Raw genomic sequence first — 22,932 nt, 5'->3', positions numbered from 1 at the left:
GATTTTCTTAAACAAGCAGAAGCAGATGCTGATGCTGATATAATTCAGACCTTGATAGAAGTTGTCAGAGATATATATAAAACTGTCATTATTGGGCATCAAGATATTGATCTTTTGGTTCTTTTCAATCAATTTAAATTCAATTAATCATGACATTTATTTTCTTAAGGTAAATTCTGGAGCTGTGAAAGATCAATTTTTCACGTCTAAAAGTTTTAAATTCGAATCTTTGAAAAATATCATAGCATTTTTGCATTCTTTTTCAGGTTACGATACAACATCTGGATTTTCCGGAAAAGGAAAAAAAGTATCGTAAATTCATTATTAGACGCTGAAAATTTGTCAAATGTTAAATTTGGCCGATATAATTTATAAAAAAGATGCAAACAACCAAGATATCGGAAAAATGGATTAAAGTTAATCAAATCTATTTATAAGTATAAAAATGATAATCTAACGCTGAATCAATTAACATTTCGAAAATATCAATTAACAAATATTAAATCATCTTTCACATTGGCAAATTCTTCATCCACAGAAGGTGCAGAAGAACATTGTTACAGGGATCAGCTTCAAACTTGGCTGGATAAGGAACTGACAGCAACAGATTGGGGCTGGAAACAACATATGCCTAAATTTACAGAAAAGCAAATGATTCCGGAAATATTGCTCAAACTATTTTTGCTGCAGCTATGAAACTGGATGTAACAGTTTAAAATACGGTTGCTGAAAACATGGTTTAAAATGCACAAATTTATGGTCAAATTCTCACAGTCCGGAAAAATGCTCTAATGTGGAGAAAAAAGCCTACGAAGAAGATAATTATAATGATTCTGATTAAATTGTGGATGAGGAAGTAATCTAAACTGGAAATAATATTGGAGACGAAGACGGTGACGGTTTTGAAGATTCCAAAGATCTGCTACAATCGGAAATGAACGAAGGAATGCCATTAAAGAGACAGAAATAAATGTATTAAAAATTTTATGATGAATATACAGGGTGGCGCATCGAAAACGAATCAGAGGCATTTACTGGCAGTTTAGTTGTTTATTTGAAAAAACGCTCAGACCTCTCGAAGGGCGACATGAGTTTGGTGAAAAGTCACGTGGGAGTGGGTGACACTACCCCTTAAATCTTAAATAGAAAGGGGGGTTGAGTAATACCTTATTTTAAAGGTCTTTCAATTCTCTTTATAATGATGTAGAATTAATCTAATTTAATTTAGTAGTTTTGGAGATTTATATATTTAAAACTTAAATAAAACTAATACATCAGCATTAGCAGAGATCAATACTTTTGGTAAGAAAGTAGCTTAAAGATGAAGAATAAACTGACCCGTCAGGCAAGTAAATGTTAGAAATGACCACCATGACTCTCCGTGCAGTAATAAAGATTGCTGATAACGTTGCCGCACATTTTGCAATATTTGAGAAGTAATTTTAAGGCTCATTCACAATTCTTTTTCGCAAATCTTCTAACGATGTTGGCTGAGTAGCATTGATTTTGTTTTTTAAGTGACCCTACAAATAGAAATCCAAAGGTGATAAATCTGGCGATCTTGGGGGCCATTCATTGGCACCTCTTCTACCAATCCATCGGTCTAAAAATGTCTGATCTAAATATTGTCGAACATGTAATGCGTAATGTGGTGGGGCACCTGATGGAACATCAACCTATTCGGAAGAATGTACCACCGATTATTCTGCTTTTCAATTATGGCAGTTAATGCAGGATCTATGACGTCTTCCAGTAATTCCAAATAAATTTCACCGGTCAAATTTCCAGGTAAGAAAAAGAGACCAGCTAAATAATTGTCAAAACTACCAACCCAAACATTTAATTTTTGTGGCTGCTGTATGTGTACCTCACGATAAATTCTGGTATTAGAATTGGACCAATATCGGCAGTTATGACGATTTACTAGACCATTTAATGAAAAGGAACATTCGTCGGAAAAGCAAGTGTTGAATAGAAAATGTTCATCGTTTATAATTCGTTCACTCATATATTCACAAAATTGTAATCGTCGATCAAAATCATCTTCATTAAGTTCTTGTACATTTTGAATTTTTAACGAATGAAAAATATATATGAACTTGCCTTAAGACCTCTTATATTGCTTCATTTCTTATGGGCTTTTCAATGCTACGTTTTTTATTGGCGACTGACTAATCCAGTTTCCCAAAATTTAATTTTTTAAACGCTTTACTATTCTCATGTCGTTCATTAAATATTTGTGCTATTCTATTAGCGCACTGGTTATTTCCGAAAAATATTTCGATAATTTCAACCCTTTCTGCCGTGCAATATGCCAGGGTTAATTTAGGTATAAAGCGTTAAAAGGTATTTTAGAAACGAAGTTTTGTCAAATCAATCGGAAACTATTTACTTAATTCCTATTTAAAATAAGTACATGACATTTCCTTCTTATCTTTCTTCAATAAACAACTTCTTTTACTATAAAAAATGCTCCAATCGCAGTTTTAATAAGAAAATGATAAACAAACCATGGGCGTAGTGAAGAAAAGCATTTACTCATTAAGTAAATTCTTTTACTAAACTTTTTTCTGAAGTTAGGACAAACTAATCTGAGGTACCTATTAAAATATACTTTAAGACTTAACTCAATAAATCTCCAAAACTGCTGAATTGAATAACATGAATTTACATGCTTATAAAGGGAATTGAGAGACTTTAAAATAAAGTATTAATGGAATCAGATATCACTCGATCAAAAAGCTACACGTGTTAACGTGATTTTCCACCAAACTGTTCCGTTCGAAAACAAAATCGACGGGTCTGAGCGTTTTTCCAAAATGAAGAAAAATCTGAACTTCCAGTAAATCCCTCTGTATTAAGAGATTTTCTATGACAAAAATGTAATTAACAAAGTCACATTTTGTAGATAAAATTCCCGTTAACTCCTATCTTGAGTATTTTGAACAACTATTTTTGCATCTTAATGTTTTATGGATTTGTCATTTTTTTACTTATTGTTAATGTTTATAATAGTTACTTTGCACTAAACTTACAAACCGGAAATGCCACTTATAGCCTGTAATGTTTTATACTTACCTTGTTGCATCGCGTTTATAATTGACATGACTTAATTTAATTTGTTCTTTTTTCTGCTGAACGCCAAGAAGGGAAGGTTGTTGGAAGGACTTTGTTAGTTATTTAATTTTAAAATAAATAGGAGGTATGTAATATTGGATAAGGTTGATTATGTATTGATATGCCTTAAGTATTTTTGTTTGTATAAATCCCTATTCTAGGTACCTCTTGGCTCATTGTTACAACTTAACATAATAGAAAGTTAAGATAGTAACAGGCTGTATAAGGTTGCTTCAATAAACATCATCAGGAGATGTGTTTGTGCGTATTATTCCTGAATTCAAGCCCTTAGAATTGCATTTTACGTAACCTCAACACTTATCAATGCAACATGGAATCTTACACTACATGAGTAAATACAGTGTTAATTTTAATAAATAATTTTCTGGACAAAATTATCGCACCACTTGATTTTTAGAGATTTTTTTTTAATAAAGATAAAAAAATAAGCAAACTTATAAGCATTGTTAACTATGCATTATTAATAAACAAAAACAATTATGTTCTATTTAACAAAACGAGATTTAAGTAACTAAATTCAATACAAGGAAAAGCATCGATTTTCACTAACTTCAATTTTGATACAAAAATAAAACAATAGACCCATAATGAATTCTTAATAACGTGTATTGCCACCTCTAGCTGCAATGACCGCTTGAAGTCTTCGCAGCATTCCTCGTATCAAATTATGAAAACTTTCCTGCGGATGTATTCTCACTCCTTACGAGCAGCATGTTCCATGATAAAGCATAAACATAGTTTTTGTCCAGTTCTGCTTTTTATACGAGAAAAGATATTATAACTGTTTTAACTGATATTTATTTTTATTTAAATTTTTTTGACAAAATAATTAGTGGTGCGATAATTTTGTCCAGGAGTTTAGCTTAAAATTGTACACAATGTTTAAAAAATAATTTTTCGAGTCGAGTGTTTTGAGTTTTCCATAGTAACGTATTTTTTTTACACTATCAGAAAGTACAGATTTCAACAGACAAAGAACCTCCCGACTTTTTTAAAAAAGCTGATATTTTGACGCGTAAATTTACGATTGATATACACTTCCCTTTCCAATAGCTTTCATTCTACTATCAACTTTTTGGTTTCAAAAATTAGCGGCCCTAGTCTAGTTTGATTTTGAGCAAGAACTGTGAAACGGAAGAATCAGATATACACACATGAAATTTATAGACTCCTATATGGTTTAGTTAGATTTATAGACTCCTATATGGTTGTTAGGAAGATGAATTATTTATACACATTGGGAGGTATGAGGTAAGTTTTATTATCAGAACGAATAACATATGCCTAAAATAACAACAACACAAATCTTTGTCAATAATAGAACTTATTTAGTGTTCATCCCTCTAATATAAGTCTCCAAGACGCTCACCAACTGCAATCGAACCTCCAAATTAACATCATCCGGCAACTTCTTCATAAACGGCAACAGGCTCAACAAAAACTTCTTGTTTCCCGTCGGATCATCAGCCGTCTCGTCTTTCTGTAGCTGGATCATTTCTTCCATACAAGCAGCCACCCTTTTCAGTGGCTGGTCGTCCTGAGAATTGGCTGCTGTGAACTTTAAATGGGAGGCCGTAATAGAATTGTAATCTATAGCGCCAGAAACGAATGCAGTCTGCGGAGTTGGTTTAGGTAGTATAGGGATTAATTGGATTTGAGGTTGAGGAGTGGTTTCAGTTGGTTTAATGGGACTCATTTCCATTACGTCAAGTTCGTCGTCATGTGAGGATACGTCTGGTTTGATGTCTTCTGAGCAGTATACGCTTGAGTCGTTGGTGTCTGTTATGCTTGCCTCCTCTTCTGATGTGTTGTTAGTGTACATATACTTGTCCCTGAAATTTTTTTATCAATTAATGAAGTTTTCATCAGAAGAGAGAATTTTGTAATGGTTTACTTCAGTTTTTGTTTTTCTCAAATAATTCTTTTAAATGAATAATTCTGGACTTCTCCTCCTTACCTTTTAGAGACGTAGGGCAAAAGAAACGACAAAGAATCCATAAAAACATATTTCTTTGGTGCCTGGGACTTAACTCCTGCCTTCACCGCTTCTTGGATCCTTAACTGCCTGGTGAAATTGTCCCTTAGCGACCTCCATTTGATTTGCAGCTCTCTAACTGTAAAGAAAAGCCAATTACGTATGACGCTTTGGAGCCAAAATTCATATTTTCCATAAATTAAAATCCCAACACTTTAACTATGGCTTATTGGTGCCTTATGGGGCAGTTCTTCTTCTTGATTTAAGTAGAAAAAGATGACTATCTATTTTCACTAGCCTATCGACGACCGAAGGAAAGAGTCTAGTGGCAACCTAATAGCTGACGCGAAGGAAAGCAATTCCTTCTACAGATGTTGGAGAAATGCTTACACTTGATTCGCTCATTAGTGGGAGGTATTTTATTTATTGGTGATCATAGTAGATCGTAGATCATACAGTAGGTAAAAAAATTTAAAATGGTATCCACAATATAAACTAATACTACAATAAATTAAAATAAACATATACAGGGTGTCTTATTTCTATTTATACGCGATTTTTTTTTCGCTATGATATGAAAAAAAGTTAAGATACAAAGTGTTTGTTTGGAAATACTAATTGACAGTATTGGTAAATGTACAGAGTGTCTCAAAAAGAAAGCTTTCATTGTCAAGTAAGTTTTTTTTTAATGGAACGCCTTGGAACACCAAAATTTTTACTCTTTATCTCTCTCTATTATCTGCACCCTAAAATTCCAATTTTTTTTATCGGCAAAAATAGAGTAGAAACTTATGAATTGATTAGTTTTAATGCTTGTTAAAAAAACTTTATTACTCTTAAGATTTTTTTTTTAAATATAGCGGGTATTTTTTATTACAAATTAAAATTAACCTATTAATAGTTTTTCTTTACAAAGGTCTTGGAAATCTCTTTAATAACAAGTATTTTTACCTCTAGCATTTATGCAAGTCTGGAGGCGCCTGTCCATGCTGCTTATGAGATTGGAGATATCCTGTTGAGGAACATTGTATCCAATATCCAGTTTACGAAACTTTCATAGTAGGCGGAAGTCTACAGTTTCAAGATGTTTGAAAGGAAATGAAATTAAACCGGTTAATCCAAGAAACCAAGATTTTTACACACGTGACAACCAGGTGATGATCAGAGAAGAATGAAGTACTATTTAACCATGCAGGTGGCTAAATTTTACGAAGACCACAGTCTACTTTGCAAAATATGATCTACTGATGACAGAAAATTTTTTACCAACGGGACAGTATCATCTCAGAATATTAGATATTGGAGTAATGACAATCCTCACGGGGTAATTATTGGACCGTCTTTTTCAATTCGACTTTAAACTGTGCGAGATTTTTGGTTTTCTTGCTTAATGAATTCTGGGATGCTGTTCATGGTTTGTTGTTAACTTATAGAGAGAATTTGTATATTAAGTTAGATGGCTCTCCGATCTGTAAATGGCTCAAAGGAAATTTTCAAGATAAATGAATTGGTCACAATAGTCTTTTCATGATGCTCCTACGATGCTTTAAAAATAAAGTTTATGAAATCCGTCCATGCACATTAGAAAAATTGAATAACTCGAATAAGACCAGCATGGGAACAAACTGCTAGACTACGAAGAATTACGAAATTACCCTTAAGAAATGGAAAACATTTTGGAAAATTCATTGGCGTCGTAAGTATGTACCGTGAAACGGGGTTAAATTGATCATTTCGTTTGTAAATTTGCTTGTAACTCTTTTGATAACTGCGTATCGATATTAAAATTAATCATAAATGATTGTGTATGGATGCCGTAAAAGGATTTTGCAATCGTATCTGCTCTAAATTTAAAGTTGTTTAAAAAAATTCCAAAATAAGGTGTGATCAATTTCATACCAAAAGGGGGGGTGACTTTGATCAGTGCCATATAATTGTATTCTTCTTGCAATGCCTTAAAATGCATTATGAACAATTTAACCCCCGCTTAAGTTCATCAATCTGTTTAAAAGTTATAAATAATTCTAGGTTTTGGGGTAAAATTGATCAGTCATAAAATTCCACTAACTGGTTATTTTTTTAGGTAAAATAAAAAAGAAACATTGCAGTTTTTTAATACTTTATTAAAAACACTTGTTTAAAAATACAAAAACTTATAAAAGACATTCAAAAAGTAAAGAAACAAATCTTCAATTAATAGATAGACGCAGTAATGCGTATAGTAAGGATTTACAACTCCTTAATATCTACTGCTTTTTTGAATTGATAAATGATTTGACCTTTGACGCATTCAGCGGCAGGTTCTGGCAAAATAGCAATTATATCTGCCAACTCTATGGAAAACTCATCGCCTTGTGGTTTAAAAATAGTTTTTCTTCCATCGACAGATTTTAGTCCCAGAACTTCGAATTCGTTTTCATTGAAATTTTGAACTGTAGCTATGTAACGATAGCTAACACTTTTTTGCATGCCCCCCAATACTTTAACCAATAAAAATGTCCCAATTTTGATCTCACTTTGACTCACTTCCAAATATTCAATTTCTTCGTTTTCCTGCAACTGGATAAATAGATCGTCGGCGGTCATGTCATCGTCAGAATTATCATCTGTTATAGGCTCTTCAACGTCGCTGTCTGAACTGTTGGAATCATTTTGGGCTGTCACACTTTTCCCTGGCTGAACATCAAGTTTTGTTCTCTTCTTATTTCGTCTTGTTGGAGCATTTGAAAATCTCTGTTCTTGTAAGTAATTTACCAACACGTTATGCGCTTGATCTTGATTAAAATCTTCTCTAGGCAGCTTGTCTTGCTTTGGATTTAAAGGGACTATGCCACTTGCTTCAAAAGAAGAAATAAGATTTCGTTTAACCGCATGAGGTATTTTATCATTAGATAGTTTACTATCCATTGTCACCAAGGTTTTTTGCAACAAATGTGGGAAATCCTTTTTGTCAATTGATTAATGTGTCGGATACGTATTTTTCCATTCTAGCAAGACTTCTCTCCAGGCCGTTTTAAATGGCCTGAAAAGCCCTACGTCCAACGGCTGACATAAATGTGTCGCGTTCTTTGGCAGGCATACAAATCCAATATTGTGTTCTTCACCACAGTCTAATAACTTCTTCTGTGAAATGTGAGACTAAGTTATCGCCTATTAGAATTTTTCGCCCTTGCTGTCTTTTGGCATGTGGAAGTAACGCAGACTTAAACCAGTCATTAAAAGTTTCGGCGTCCATCCACCCATGTGACGTTCGGTTGTATCGTGATCCAGATGCACAGCATCTATCTATGCAACAGGGTTCTAATCTTGGTCCTTGTTCAGTCCACTGCGCCCACATTTTTTCTGCTCGATAAATTACATATGGTGGCAAAAGAACTCCTGCTGCAGAACCACACATCACCACTCATCAACATTTCATCCACAGTTACATATTCCCCACATGAATAGTTTGTATTACAATTATTCACGAAGCGATAAAATATATCGGAAATATGGGCTAGCTTGTCTCCGGCTTCAATGCGCTGACTTCTGGTGTCTGGATCATCAAATCTCAAAGCTGTGAGGAGAAAATTAAATCTTTTTGCAGTCATTACGGAACGAAATATATCACGACCCGTGCCATCAGTTGCGAAAAGGGAATTAATAACTTCGTGGTTCGACTTGAATACGCCTGCCAAGAAGAGGAGACTAAAAAATGCCAACATTTCGGTTTCGTCAACATGATTTAAAAATTGGCAGGATAAGGCATTGTGCTTGCAAGCTCGTTATTTTTTCATTGGTCTTCTCGATAATTTGCTTGATTATTGTATCGTCAACTAACAGCCTAAAAGCTTCTGTGGCTGAATTTGGTTTGTTAAGTCGTGCTGGTCCAGAAAGTCCTGGTAGATGCAAAACAATATTGCTTGCACGAGCACGGCTTGTGGCAGGAGCTGTTGTTGACCATTTTTTTCTATTTTTCCCATAATAGTAGCTTCTTACGCCAATTTCACTCTCATCATCACTACTATCTTCCAAAATATCTGGTTCAATATCCAAATTTATTTCATCTGGCAAATTACCAACACCCGGTTCAGAATCACTATCGCTTGCAGAAATATGTTCACTAACGATAGTCTCGGCATCAGAAATGTCGCTGTCATTATCAAAAAAAGTGTTAGCAAGCTGTTCTAAAAGCCTCGTGTCCACATGCAATTAACTTGCGATAGTTCTTTACCAAGTAACTTGCTGGAGTGTCTACACTTTATTTCAATTATTTTCAAATTTATTTGGGCAAGTTACTCAGCAAGCTTTACTTGCTGTATTTCTTTAAGTGAAACGTGTACACTAGTTTTGTAAATATGTCATCTCGGCAAATAGCTGCTGCGGTTGTGATATATTTAATAAAAAAACGAAAAGAGAAAAAGGAAAAAAATAAAAGAAAAATTTGGGTAAGAAAATGGATTCAGCGTAGAGCTACTCTAGGATTACATGAGAAGTTACTTAATGAGTTAAGAATGGAAGACCCACAACAGTTGAAAAACTTTCTACGAATGTCTGCAAAAGACTTCGATTTTTTGCTTGGTTTGGTGAAGGAAAAGATATATAAGAAAGATACAAAAATGCGACAGGCCATTAGACCAGAAGAACGCCTGTCTTTGACACTTCGCTTTTTAGCCACAGGTAATTACTTAGAAAGCTAAATATATATACTAAAATAAATATTATATTTTACAACAAAATATTTTTATTTTCATGAAAAGTAATTATAATCACAAAGAAAAAAGTACAATTTTAATTATTGCAGGTGATTCCTACCATTCTCTTATGTATTTGTATCGAATCCCTGTATGTACGATCGCAAGGATTGTTCTGAGTGCTGTGCTGCAATTGTGGAAGGTCTAAAAAAGGAATATTTAAAGGTATGTATTTAAATGTCTTTAATTTTAATTGCTGTTGTACCTGTGTAAATTGTCTTGTCAGTATAGGGCTGCACAGTATATTGAGTTGACGATGAGACACTTAAATCATATGTAGGGGATAAAAGAGGGACAGAGGCCGGTGTTGAATGTCCAGAATCATAGTTATCAGCTAATTCTGAAATTGTAAGAATATCTCTTTGTATCATTCTTTTCAACCTTAATTGGAGCTGCTCTGAACGTAGGGATCTAAGCTCGGATGCTACATAATCTCCAAATATTTGCCAGTTATCTGAGGGTCGATTCATCACCTTTACTGCATTTGCCAACATCGCATCTTCTTCAGTCACTTTAATTTTTTTAGGTTTTTTGGACGGTGTACTTTTTGTTTCTGTTTCAATCTTTTGTCCCTCATCTATTGTGGAATTTTGTGTCAGTGTATCCTCATCTTTTTGAGTCTGAAAAAAATATTTTAATTTTAGGTTCCAAATACCCAAGAAGAATGGATTAGGATTGCAAAAGATTTTGAAAATATCTGGAATTTCCCAAACTGCCTAGGAGCTCTGGATGGAAAACATGTCGTTATGCAAGCCCCACCTTGCAGTGGAAGTTATTATTTTAACTACAAAGGCACGCACAGCATAGTTTTAATGGCATTGGCTGATGCAAATTATAAATTTATTTATGTGGATGTTGGTTGTAATGGAAGAATTTCGGATGGTGGCGTGTATAACATGTGTTCTCTGTCTACCGCTTTGGAAAATAATACTGTAAATTTGCTTCCTCCACAACAGCTGCCGGGAATGAAAAACTTTTCACCGTTTGTTTTTGTAGCAGATGACGCATTTGCAATGAAACCAAACTTGCTTAAACCATATCCATTTAAAAATCAGCCAGGGCCAAACCGCGTATTTAATTACCGACTCTCACGTGCAAGAAGAATAATTGAAAATGTATTTGGTATTATAGCAAATCGTTTTCGGGTATTAAGGAAACCTATACAACTTTGCCCTGAAAAAGTAAAAAAAATTGTTTTGTCAATATGCGTTCTTCATAACTTAATTTTTAATAACCAGAAATTCGTCGAAAGCAAATTATGCACCGACAGGAATTTTCGATACAGAAAGCGATGGAGGTATTATAAATGGTCAGTGGCACCAGGAAGGTATGCCAAAACAAAACTTATTGCCACTTAATACCATAAATCTCCATAATTGTTCCCAAAATGCTAAAATGGTTCGAGAAGATTTCAAAAACTACTTTATTTCCCCTCAAGGTGAGGTTCCATGGCAGTACAAATACATCTAAAATGATATATAGGTTAAGGTTTTGACTACTGATTACTTTAAACACCTAATATAAAATACTTTAAATAAAATAAAATTAATTTTCGACTTTTACTTACCAGATTATCTTCTGTACAGCTTTGAACATTTGCAGCTAACATGAATTTTAAAGAATCAAAGAATTCCCATGTGCTCTTATACACTTCATTTGCTCCTTGTCCACTTGTTTTCTTTTAAACTTTTTTCCACTCCTGATTCAGTTGTGTTCTTAAGTTGTGTAACTTGCGTTGAATTTCGTTTTCAGACGTTTCAAATAGTTCTGCTAATTTTTGAAAAGCACCCTGTTTTTTTACTCTGTTTTTAAAGTCTTTGCAATGTACATTCCATAATTCTGGGTATAGTTCAACATTTTCAATCAATAAATTAGTGTCGTCCCTACTCCAAACACGCCGGTCCACCATTTTTTTTAAATACACGTAAATATTTCACTACTTGCTGCAAATATTTCGGAACAGTTTCGATATTGATAATTGCAAATTAACTTGCTGAAACACGCGGTGTACACTACAAGCTCTAGCAAGTCAGCAAGTACTTGCCCGGCAAGTAAACTATCTGCAATATTACTCTACGGTGGCTGTTTACACGCGCTGCAAGTGACTTGTGAGAGTAACTCTAGCAAGTTTATTTGCTAGTGGACACGAGCCATAACTCGTGCTCTGTTAGTGGTGAACATACAGTTATGGTCATATAAATAGCACACTTTTCTAAATTGCGATAAAAAATATTAAATACCATTTTCTATTTTTTTTATAATATATTTAGCTTAGATGTTCTACAAAGAGTTGTATTTAATTAAAATTAAAAGAGTATTTTAAATATATAAGAAACATAACAAAAAAACTAAAGAAATGCTGGCCATTTAAATAGCACACTTAAAAAATATTTACTTTCACCAAAACCAATTTAATATTTTGTTGGGTATCCTTTATTTTTTATAACTTCACTTAATCGCTTGGGTATTGACTCCACCAATTTTGCACACACGCTTGCCGGAATACTGTTCCAAGCCTCTTGGAAGTTTTGCCATAGTTCATCCAGATTTGAAGGATTTAATACCTTAATTTTGGTTTTAACGTGATCCCACAAATTTTCCAGAGGGTTCAGGTCTGGGCTTTGTGGCGGCCATTCCAAAACATCTACCACATTTTTAGTAAACCATCGTTTTATTGATTTTGCAGAATGTTTTGGATCATTATCGTGCATGAACTTACATGTAATTGGCATAAAATGCTCCATGTATGGTTCCATAACATTCTGCAAAATCTCCCTATACTTGTATTGGTCCATTATTCCCTCTATACGATGAATAGGTCCAACACCATGCCATGACATTGCTCCCCATATCATAATTGACCCTCCTCCATGATTAACAGTTTTAATTGTGTACCTAGGGTTTAAGGCACGATTGGGAGGACGTCTAACATAGCATTTTCCATCATTTCCAAATCTACTAATCTTGGTTTCATCGCTCCATAATATGGTTTTCCAAAAATTAATGTCCTTATTTATATGTTGTTTAGCAAATGCCAATCTTTTTTTAATATTTCTTTTTGAAACAAGTGGTTTTTTCCTAGCTACACAACCTTTGAGATCTTTTTCACATAATCTTCTTCTTATTGTTCTTGCAGAAATATTGACGCCATATTGGTCTGCTATTTCACGTTTTATTTGGGCGGAACTTAAAAATGGATTACCCTTGCTTATTCTAATAATAATTTTATCCATGTTATACGTGGTTTTTCGAGGCCCTGTTAATCTTTTCTTGTTCATTGTGCTTTGAGTGGTCTCATAGAGAGCCAGAGCATTATAAACCATTTTCCTAGAGCAATTTAAATCTTTTGCTATAGCAGAAATAGAAAAGCCTTGATTTTTCTTTTCTATAATAAGAGCTCTCCTCTCTGGTCCACAATGTTTCTTTCTACCCACTAAAAACAAAACTACTCTTGACAATATTCAAAAATTTAAAAGTTAAAATAATACTTACTAATTAACACTCGATATATTTAATAAGAATGAAAGGTGTGCTATTTATGTGTCCAGCCTTAAAACGTTAATATTGGAATGAAATTCTCTAACTAAATAAACGAAAACTCAAACGCGACTGCCACGCAGAAATAATATTCTACTCAGTACGGCTGAGGAATACATGGAAGGCAGTGTTGCCACTTGCAATAGTTTTTCTTTAATAAAATTTTTTATTTTGGATGGGGTCAAAATTGACCCACCATACCAGTTAAGGGTTAAGAATAATTGTTTCGAAAATTCGAAAATAGGTTTAATATGAATTAGAATGGAAATATATAAAAAAAACCCAGAACAATCTATAACAATGGCTAAATTGTATTTAAAAATTGCCAGCTAATTTACAGTGGCCCAGAAAAGTCATGGTACAATAGAGAATTACAATACAAATTTTATTTATAATTTTTTTATACAATAAAAATCAATTTTTACTTTTATGTATTTATTTTTTCTAATGCCCTACATCATAACATAAACCTATTTCCATAATATATCTAACATACAATAAATAAAAAAATAAAATAAAATTTCTTACAAAAATTTAATCCACAAAAGTCAAGGTACATTTCAGACTATGGGCTAATAAAGTTCTGTCAATAACGCGTGGGAAAACCCTTCAGTTTAATAACCTCTTTTAAGCGATTTGGCATTGAATGAACTAGTTTTTTCGTCACATCGTTGGATATTTTTGGCCACTCTTCTAAAATTACCTGTTTTAAGTCTGATTTATTATGAATCACATGTTGCCGAATTTTTCTCCCCAAAACATCCCATAAATGTTCTATAGGATTAAGATCGGGACTTTGGGGAGGAGTTTCCAGCAGATGGGGAGTATTAAAAACCAACCACTGACGTACTGTATAAGCTTTGTGCTTAGGGTCGTTATCCTGTTGAAAGTAATAGTTCTCATGCAACCCTAATTTTTCAGCACTGGCACGTAAATTTTCTTTTAAAATATTTAAGTATACTTTTTGATCCATTGTTTCGTCGATAAAAACAATATTTCCTACACCTGAAGTTGCCATGCAACCCCAAACCATTACTCCACCTCCTCCATGTTTCACTGTTTTGATTGTATTTTTCGGATTAAGAGCTTCACCGGGTTTCCTCCACACCTTGACACGACCATCGGACCCAAAAATGTTAAATTTACTTTCATCTGACCAGATAACTTTATCTCAGAAATCAAGTTCAATAGACTTGTACTTTTCAGCGAATTCCAGTCTCTTTTTTCTATTAATATCGCTAACATGGGGCTTCTTACGTGCACTACAGGATTTGTATCCACCCTGGTTAAGTTTCCGGCGAACAGTTTCTTCATGAACAGATACTCCAAACATTTCTCTTAACTCTGATGATATTTGTATGGCACTTTTCTTTGGGTCCTTCTTAATTTCATTTAATATGTACCGGGATTCGCGCTCTGACAGCTTCCGAGGACGTCCTGTTCGCGTTTTATTTTCAATTCTGTTTTCATTTTGAAAACGATTTACTACTTTTTGTATAGTGGACCTGCTTCTTTTAATCACTTCTGCAATTTTGGTGTATGATTTTCCCTCTCTATGCAAATTAATAATAATTTTCCGCTCACTGACACTTAATTCGGTTCTTCCCATGATTATCACTGTATTTACCAGTCAAAGTTAAGAAGAAATATTCTAGTGAATACTGAAAACGAATGCCAGAATAGTATTAGAGGAATGTTCTTATTAGCAAATAACAAAATAACAATAAATTTAAAAGATACTTGCATATTTTGATTTACACAAATTAAGAGTACCTTGACTTTAGTGGATTTAATTTTTATAGAAAATTTTATTTTATTTTTTTGTTTATTGTGTGTTAGATATATTATGCAAATAGGTTTATGTTATGATGTTGGGCATTGGAAAAAATAAGTACATAAAAGTAAAAATTGATTTTTATTTCATATAAAAATTATAAATAAAATTTATATATAAATTGTCTATTGTACCATCACTTTTGTGGTCCACTGTATAAGCACAATTTTAAAACAATTCAAAAGAAAATCAGAATTATAACCTCATTTACAGTCGCCATATTGACAAGATCTTCAAAACGCCATCTACCGGACGTTTTCTTATCCAGAAACATGACGATAAAGCCAAACGAACGCATTTGAAATCCAAGATTAATCAATAGAAATCTATATATAACCTCAAAACGTGTTTAATTTAATACGCATAAACTTATAAACGTAATACGTCAATCGACTTACCGTACTTATCTTTCTCGGCAATAGAGGTCTTATCCCATCCGCTAGTAAACATGGCCGCCCCGATTTCGCCCCACGCTGCGTTCTTTAACTCGTGGTTTTCGTTTCCGCGACCGGCTTTCAGGCTGTAGATGCACGGCCGCTTTTTCACCTCCTCTATCAACCTTTCGGAATCGATACGTGGCCGCGTTACCATAATCATCCTTCTACGGGACATTTTTACTGGTTTTCAGGCGAATTTCCGTTCAAGTACAATCGTACAGAAAACAGAAATAAACGCGCGTAAGTTGCAGCGAAAACGTCGACGACAAACTAGCGTTGCGCCACGATAGCGCTGACGTTCGGCGTTTTACGACAATCAAGCGGTCGTTGGGAAATACGGATCGAGTTGTCGCATGCGTTATTTACGCTGACCGAATGGTTGACGCAGGGCGGTGTTGCCGGGTCGTAATAGCAAGACGGATTTTATTTATCAACCGCACGTAAAATCAGCATTTTTGGAAAAATTATAAGTTTTAAGTATTTGAGGAAACGTTCGGCTTTTTACAAGAATCAAGCGGTCGTTAGGGAAACAAGGCTACGTTTGATATTCTACGATAAGCAAATGGTAGTTTACAGGTGACGTCATGATAGGTCGGCTATACTGGTTTAGTCTGCATTGGTTCGAATCAAAAATTGAAGATGTAAATACTGGCAAGTTGTACAGGATGTCCCATTTTGGGTACTTTTGCGGGTTATCTCCGTTATTTTTAGAGATAGAGAGTTGCTGTTTTCGCGACACTGCTTTTTCGTAAAACTAAAGATGCTGTAAACAAAATTTTCATAGCCCTTTTATTTTTAAAGATACAGGGCATTTTTGAAATTTTTGAATTTTTGGGACCCTTCTCGTATCTCTGTTACTTTTAAAGTGTTTGTAAAAGTAAGAAGTCATTCTTATAGATTTTTTTCCGTAGAATCTAGTGGTGTAGATATATATTTTTTTTGATTAATAGTTTTTGAGTTATAATTCAAACTTATGTTTTTTTTTAAACGGAACACCCTATATATTTATAATTCATAAAATTGGCCTTTTTTACTTTTTCAAAAATATTTAACAGTATGGACTTATTTTCAAAAATACGCAAATAAATAACAATTTTCTAAATTAAATGCATAATTTAATTGTAGGTCATGAATAACACTAATAGACAAATAAAAAGTTACAAATTAATAACGACGAATAGGGAATTGCATTATTCTTATTTTTTTTGTAATAAAAGAAAAAAAAACAAATATACAGTAGTGGCCAAAATTATAGCAACAAATCTGAATTTTACTAATATTTAATAATAACTATTATATGTATGTTTTAATCGTAAAAGTACGCCACTGGTTTAGATGGCCTCTTAATATTTAAACAAAATTTCTCATTCAAATAAAAAAAAGCCTACCTGTTTTTTTGCTGACAATAAATATTTGTAATTGCAAATATTTCACCTGGTCATAATTATAGCAACATTTGAAATTTAGTGCTCTTTCAATCTGTTGAAGTGCAATATTGAAACAATTTATATTGCGATTTTTTGGTAGTTATTAACTTATTTAAATAATAGTATGAGTCGTGGTAAAACCGTGTCTGTTGAAGTGAGGCAACTTATAATTAATCAGTATAAGTCAGGCATCAAACAGTCATCCATTGCAAAAAATTTTGCTCTTCACAGATCAGTTGTATCACGTATAGTGAAAAGATACAATAACACAGGGCTGGTAATACCCAAAAAAAATTCGGGACGTCCCTGGAAAACTTCAAAAAAAAGTGACAAAATGATTGTTCGGATTTCCAGGCAAAACCCATTTTTGTCCTCTTCAAAAATTAAAGGGCTTTTGGATGGCAGTGGGTGTTCCGATCTTAGTGAACGATCCATAAGGCGGCGTCTATTTGAAAATAAGTTGTTTGGACGCAGACCAGCAAAAAAGCCTCTTCTTTCCAAGAAGAACGTGAAGGCCCGACTTGAATTTGCTCGAGAACACCAGGGCTGGACTATTGATCAGTGGCGCAGAGTTATTTTTAGCGATGAATCAAAATTCAATTTATTTAAAAGTGATGGTGCTGCATACGTTCGACGTCCTGTAGGCAAAAGATTTAATCCTCGGTACACTTCTCCTACAGTTAAGCATGGTGGTGGTTCAGTTTTAGTGTGGGGCTGTTTTTCGGGGTATGGTATGGGACCTCTTCACAGAATAGAAGGGATTATGGATCGATTTATGTACAAGGATATATTAAAGAATGTTATGTTACCCTATTCTGAAGAAAATATGCCGCTGTTATATCAATTTCAACATGACAATGATCCAAAACATTCTTCAAGGCTAATAAAAGAGTTTCTCCATGATGAAAAAATTAATGTTATGAAGTGGCCCTCCCAATCTCCGGATTTAAATCCAATAGAAAATCTTTGGGAAATTGTGGATAATAGTTGTAGAACCAGGAATTTCAAAAATGCTGGAGAACTTTTCGAAGCTTTTCAGGATACTTGGTTGTCAATCGATCATGATGTTATAAACAAACTTATTTTATCCATGCCAAAAAGATGCATTGCTGTTATAAGGGCTAAAGGGTACTATACTAAATACTGAAGAATATTATTGTATTGTTTTCTTATTTTGACTTTGGAGAATAAATAAATTGATTTTTCTAAAATGTGTTGCTATAATTTCGTCCAACCCGTTTCCTAAACAAAATTCCCATTTTTTATTTCTTTTATAAAGTAACAAAAAAATAAACATAAATAAAAAGCTTTGTAAAAAATACATCATAATATAGACCAGTTTTTTTTCTAATCTACCACATCATATAATTTGTAGGAAAAATGTACTTGTTGCTATAATTATGGCCACTACTGTATAAATTTAATAAACACCATAAGAAAACAACCATATAACAAAACAACATTTTTACAAGAGATGTTCAAAATGACCACCATCATCTCTGATACAAAATTGGCACATCTTTGTAACCCTTTGAATAGCATTCACAATAATAATTTGTCTCCTTCTTAGCTTTTTGAAATGGTAAATGAATTGCGTCTTGAAGTTCTATTAGATTATTGCATTTTCTTTTATACACTTGATCTTGTATAAACACCCATAAAAAAAATCTAAAATCGAGAGATCGGGGGAACAGGTCCGTTGGTACCTATCCATCTTTGAGCAAAGTTATTTTCAAGAAATGCCCTTACTAGCCCAGAGTTATGACTTGGGGCACCATCCGGTTGTAGGTAGACAATCTTAAATTGGGCTAGAGAAATATTTTCCAGAAGTTCCGGATTAACTTCCTCAAGTATGTCTAGGTACCTACGTGCTATAAGACCCCCTTCAAAAATTAGGTATACTATTTGTTTTTCCAAAATAAAACAAGACACTCCAACCCCAAAGAGTCCTTGTTGTGCCCTTTCAAATATTAAATGCTTATTTTCTGCATGGCAGTTTCGAGTATTATGTCGGTTAAAAATGCCAGCACTTGAAAAAAAGCATTTGTATGGATAATACTTATATTTTTTTAAGAACCGTTGTGCGTCAGGTTTGGCACTCCAATTTCTTTTTCGATTTTTCTGCATGAGCTCGAGGGTGTCGCTTCTATATAACCTAAAACATCTATTTCTTTTTCTTCCCTATTTTCTTTATTGTATACTTTAGGACACGGCTGAACAAAAAAACCGTGCTCAAGTAAATTGTCCTTTAAAGACAAGCCTTCTCTTTGGATATCTAACAAGCATAAAAGTACAACATTAGAAATTGATAGGTAGTCATATAAAGGCTTCTAACTTACATATGGAAATATAGTTCCGAAGCTTCTTCAGCATTTTCATTGCTTTGTATAAAACACAAAAGCATATCATATTTTTATTTATTTATTTGTAATTTTTTTGTTTCTTGTTATAAATAGCCATGGCCTCCCATTAAATTATGAATTTGATCATTTAAATTTCAAAAAATTGTTGTTTATTTACAAATTTTTGAAAATAAGTTCATACTATTATATATTTTTAAAAAGGTAAAAAAGACCAATATTATGAACTATAAATATACAGGGTGTTCCATTTAAAAAAAACATAAGTTTGGGTTATACCTCAAAAACTATTAATCAAAAAAATATATATCTACACCATTAGATTCTACGGAAAAAAATCTATAAGAATGAGTTTTTACTTTTACAAGAACTTTACAGATAACGGAGATACGATGGAGGTCCCAAAATGCAAAATTTTCAAAAATGCCCTGCATCTTAATAACTAAAAGGGCTATAAAAATTTTGTTGACGTCATGTTTAGTTTTACGGAAAAGTACCATTGTATCGCGAAAACCGCAACTCTCTATCTCTAAAAATAACGGAGATATACCGCAAAAGTACCCAAAATAGGACACTTTGTACATGAAATAATAGAAGATGAAACAGTAAAAGACCCTATACATAGGAATATGCAGTGTTCGACTAGTCGTTTAACAAAATTATATTTTATAATAATAGATTTCCCATTAACAACAAAGTGATCTGGAGTTGGCTTGTCGTCAGTGTACTCAATACTTAACTCTTTTATAGTGACGATATTAGTATTACTTTGATCACAAATAGTTGCACATACCTTCTTCATCTCAATTGACTGCAATTCTTTAATGCTGTTAATGATTAGGTTGCTTAAAACCTCTGTCTTAACTGTATGTAAAAAAAAGAACCCTGGTATTTTATAAGTTTTTTAAAATACAAGAGCATGGTTTGCTTGGTTGGAGTTTTTACCAGAGAACCTAAATTTTAAATTTAAGATTTTTCATAAAAAAGTCCAGAGCTTAGAGATATTGCATCAAACATCAAGGCACAACAACGATCTAGATGGCTTGAGGAGCACAAATTTGCATACATTTTAAGAGTTAAAAACAAAAAATCTTGTATAATATACAACCATATTATAATGGAATCTTTTTTTTGTTTTAAATTTTTTTAAATGAGCATACAGGGTGACAGAAAATTCTTCTGTGTTTATCAAGGAAAATAATAAATGAAAACACGTTTTTAAATTTCCTTATTATTTTTTATTTCATTTAGCCTTAAGGACAGCTCAACGTTTTAACGAAAGAGATCCAGTTCAAAATGTAAGCCCCAAGTATATTCGCCAACTAGTAGCCAAATTTGAAAAAACTAGTTCCGTCAAGAATAAAAAGAGAAATCAACCAATTAGTCGACGAAACAGCGCAAATTGCAATTATTTTAGGTCTGCTTGCCATGGATTCAACTGTATCAACTCATCAAATAGCTATAGCAACTGGATTATCTCGTGAATCAATTATTAGAAAGGTACTTACATTTCATAAGTTTTATCCCTACAAACTGTAAATACTGCAAAAACTTGGTGACGACAACCTGGGCAGAAGAATCCAGTTTTGGAAATAATGACAGATAGAATAACCGCAAAATCTCGACTAATTAAAAATATTTGCTTCAGTTATGAGTGTACCTTTTATTATATGAGCATGTTATTACTGGAGTCACGAGAACCCACACTTATTTAGAAAAGAGCACACCCGGTACCCCCAGGAAATTAAATTTTTGGGCTGGTATATTGGGAGATGGTATTATCAGCTCAATATTTAAATCGCGACATGTATGTGGAAATGCTACAGAGAACCGCTAATAATGCAAGAATTAGAAAATTTGAGGAGTTTCTAATTTAAATTTAAATTTGTCCCTGTATTTAATTGAAAATATTATTCCGTTTTTAATTGTTATGTTATTTTCTCTATTATTCACGTTTACCTGCCGGTAATTTTTCTTTAACTTTGAGCCCATATCAATCATTACTGGAAAATGATCCGTTACATAACTATCTAAAACAAAGGCTTTTATCTCCAAATGTGAAATATTTCTAGGTATCAGGCCTAGTGGTCGTATTTATACAGGACGGATAACCCAATTGAGACAATATCGTTAATTGCAATCTGTTGACTATTAATTTTAAATAAGAATTCCTCTAAATCCTAAATAAAAAGTTCTATTTACGCTAACCGAATGGATGGAGGGTTAACGTAATTCGGTGTTGCATTGGCGTAATATTAAATTACGTTTTAGTATATAAATTGTTGCGTTTACACAGGTGTGAAAAATTTTTTTTCTAAAATTATAGAAAGCTTTAAGTTTCTAAGAACATGTTGGAGTTGAGAAAATGGTTCGTGTTGCGTATACATCATTAATGGGGACGCAACGTTTAACCTATGACGGAACGTTTTAATGTATGAACTAAATTTATGCAAGGTGAAAAATTCTTTTTTATATGCTAAGTTTGAAATTTCTCAGAATATGTTCGACGTTCTACGACAATCAAAGATTCGATGGGAAAATTATTTGTGTGTCGCATTTTTTATTTACGCTAACGAAATGGATGGAGGGTTGATGTAATGCGGTGTTGCATTGTCATAATAGCAAGACGGATTATGTTCTAGTATACATATAAATTGCTAAATTTAAACAGCTGTATAAAAAATACACTTTTTCAAAAAATATAGAAAGTTTTAAATTTCTAAGAACATGCCTTCTGAAAATAGTTGGTAGTTAACAAGAATCATTTACGCTGACGCAATTGATGGAACGCTGATATAATGCGCTGTTGCCGTGTCATTATAAAAATACGTTTTAATGTATAAACTAAATTTATACAACGTGTAAGACGCGTATTTTTGGCAGGATATACATAGATTAAAGTCTCTTAGGATAGCTGCGACGTTTTACGGGAATATGGTTTATATTATGACAGGTGTTATTTACACAATCAAAATGGCTTTTATATATTTATTTTAGAATATTTACTTTTGGAAAAATATACACATTCTACGACAATCAGGCAGTCAGCACTAACGGATTGAATGTAAGGTGTAAAGTATGGCAATAGCAAGACGGATTAGGTTTTTTTTTTGACGGAATACAAATAAAACGGCAAACCCAGAAGTATTTTGAGAGCTCTTGGTGTAGTTCTCATCATCTACTTCTACTTGTTTTATCCTATTTATAAGTCATTATTTTGAATGTTGTGTGACTTATATTATTGTATATAGTTTAGTTATAATATACAAGTAGTTCTGTTTGCCAAGATTTCAGCCATCGAATGTTTAATTTTTGTTTATGTTTATTGTCATTTTTTTTTGTTTAATGTAAGTGGTAGTTACTATTACAACTATTAATTTTTAATTATAAATGTTTTAGCCTTTTTTTATGAAGATTTTGTGGTTTTATTTCCTTATTACAAAATACCGTTTACCGTTCAAGCAATAATTACTCCCATTCCAAGAAATGAT

The 22,932-nt window shown here is 33.1% G+C and overlaps 1 protein-coding gene across 1 annotated transcript; it reads right to left on the bottom strand.

The window, feature by feature from the left end:
- Nucleotides 1-4,375: 4,375 nt before the first annotated feature.
- On the bottom strand, nt 4,376-15,984 carry LOC126743058 (uncharacterized). The gene is made up of 3 exons (XM_050449989.1): nt 15,616-15,984; nt 5,096-5,252; nt 4,376-4,970 (listed from the first exon to the last, which is right to left on the bottom strand). Exons 1-3 carry the CDS (start codon nt 15,827-15,829, stop codon nt 4,463-4,465), a joined length of 879 nt encoding a protein of 292 aa, XP_050305946.1. The 5' UTR covers nt 15,830-15,984; the 3' UTR covers nt 4,376-4,462.
- Between the last annotated feature and the right edge of the window lie 6,948 nt (nt 15,985-22,932).

Source organism: Anthonomus grandis, chromosome 12, assembly GCF_022605725.1.
Source record: "Anthonomus grandis grandis chromosome 12, icAntGran1.3, whole genome shotgun sequence".
Classification (NCBI taxonomy): Eukaryota; Metazoa; Arthropoda; class Insecta; order Coleoptera; family Curculionidae; genus Anthonomus; species Anthonomus grandis.
Note: the sequence above shows the minus strand (reverse complement) of the source record. Positions and strands in the feature narration are given on the sequence as shown.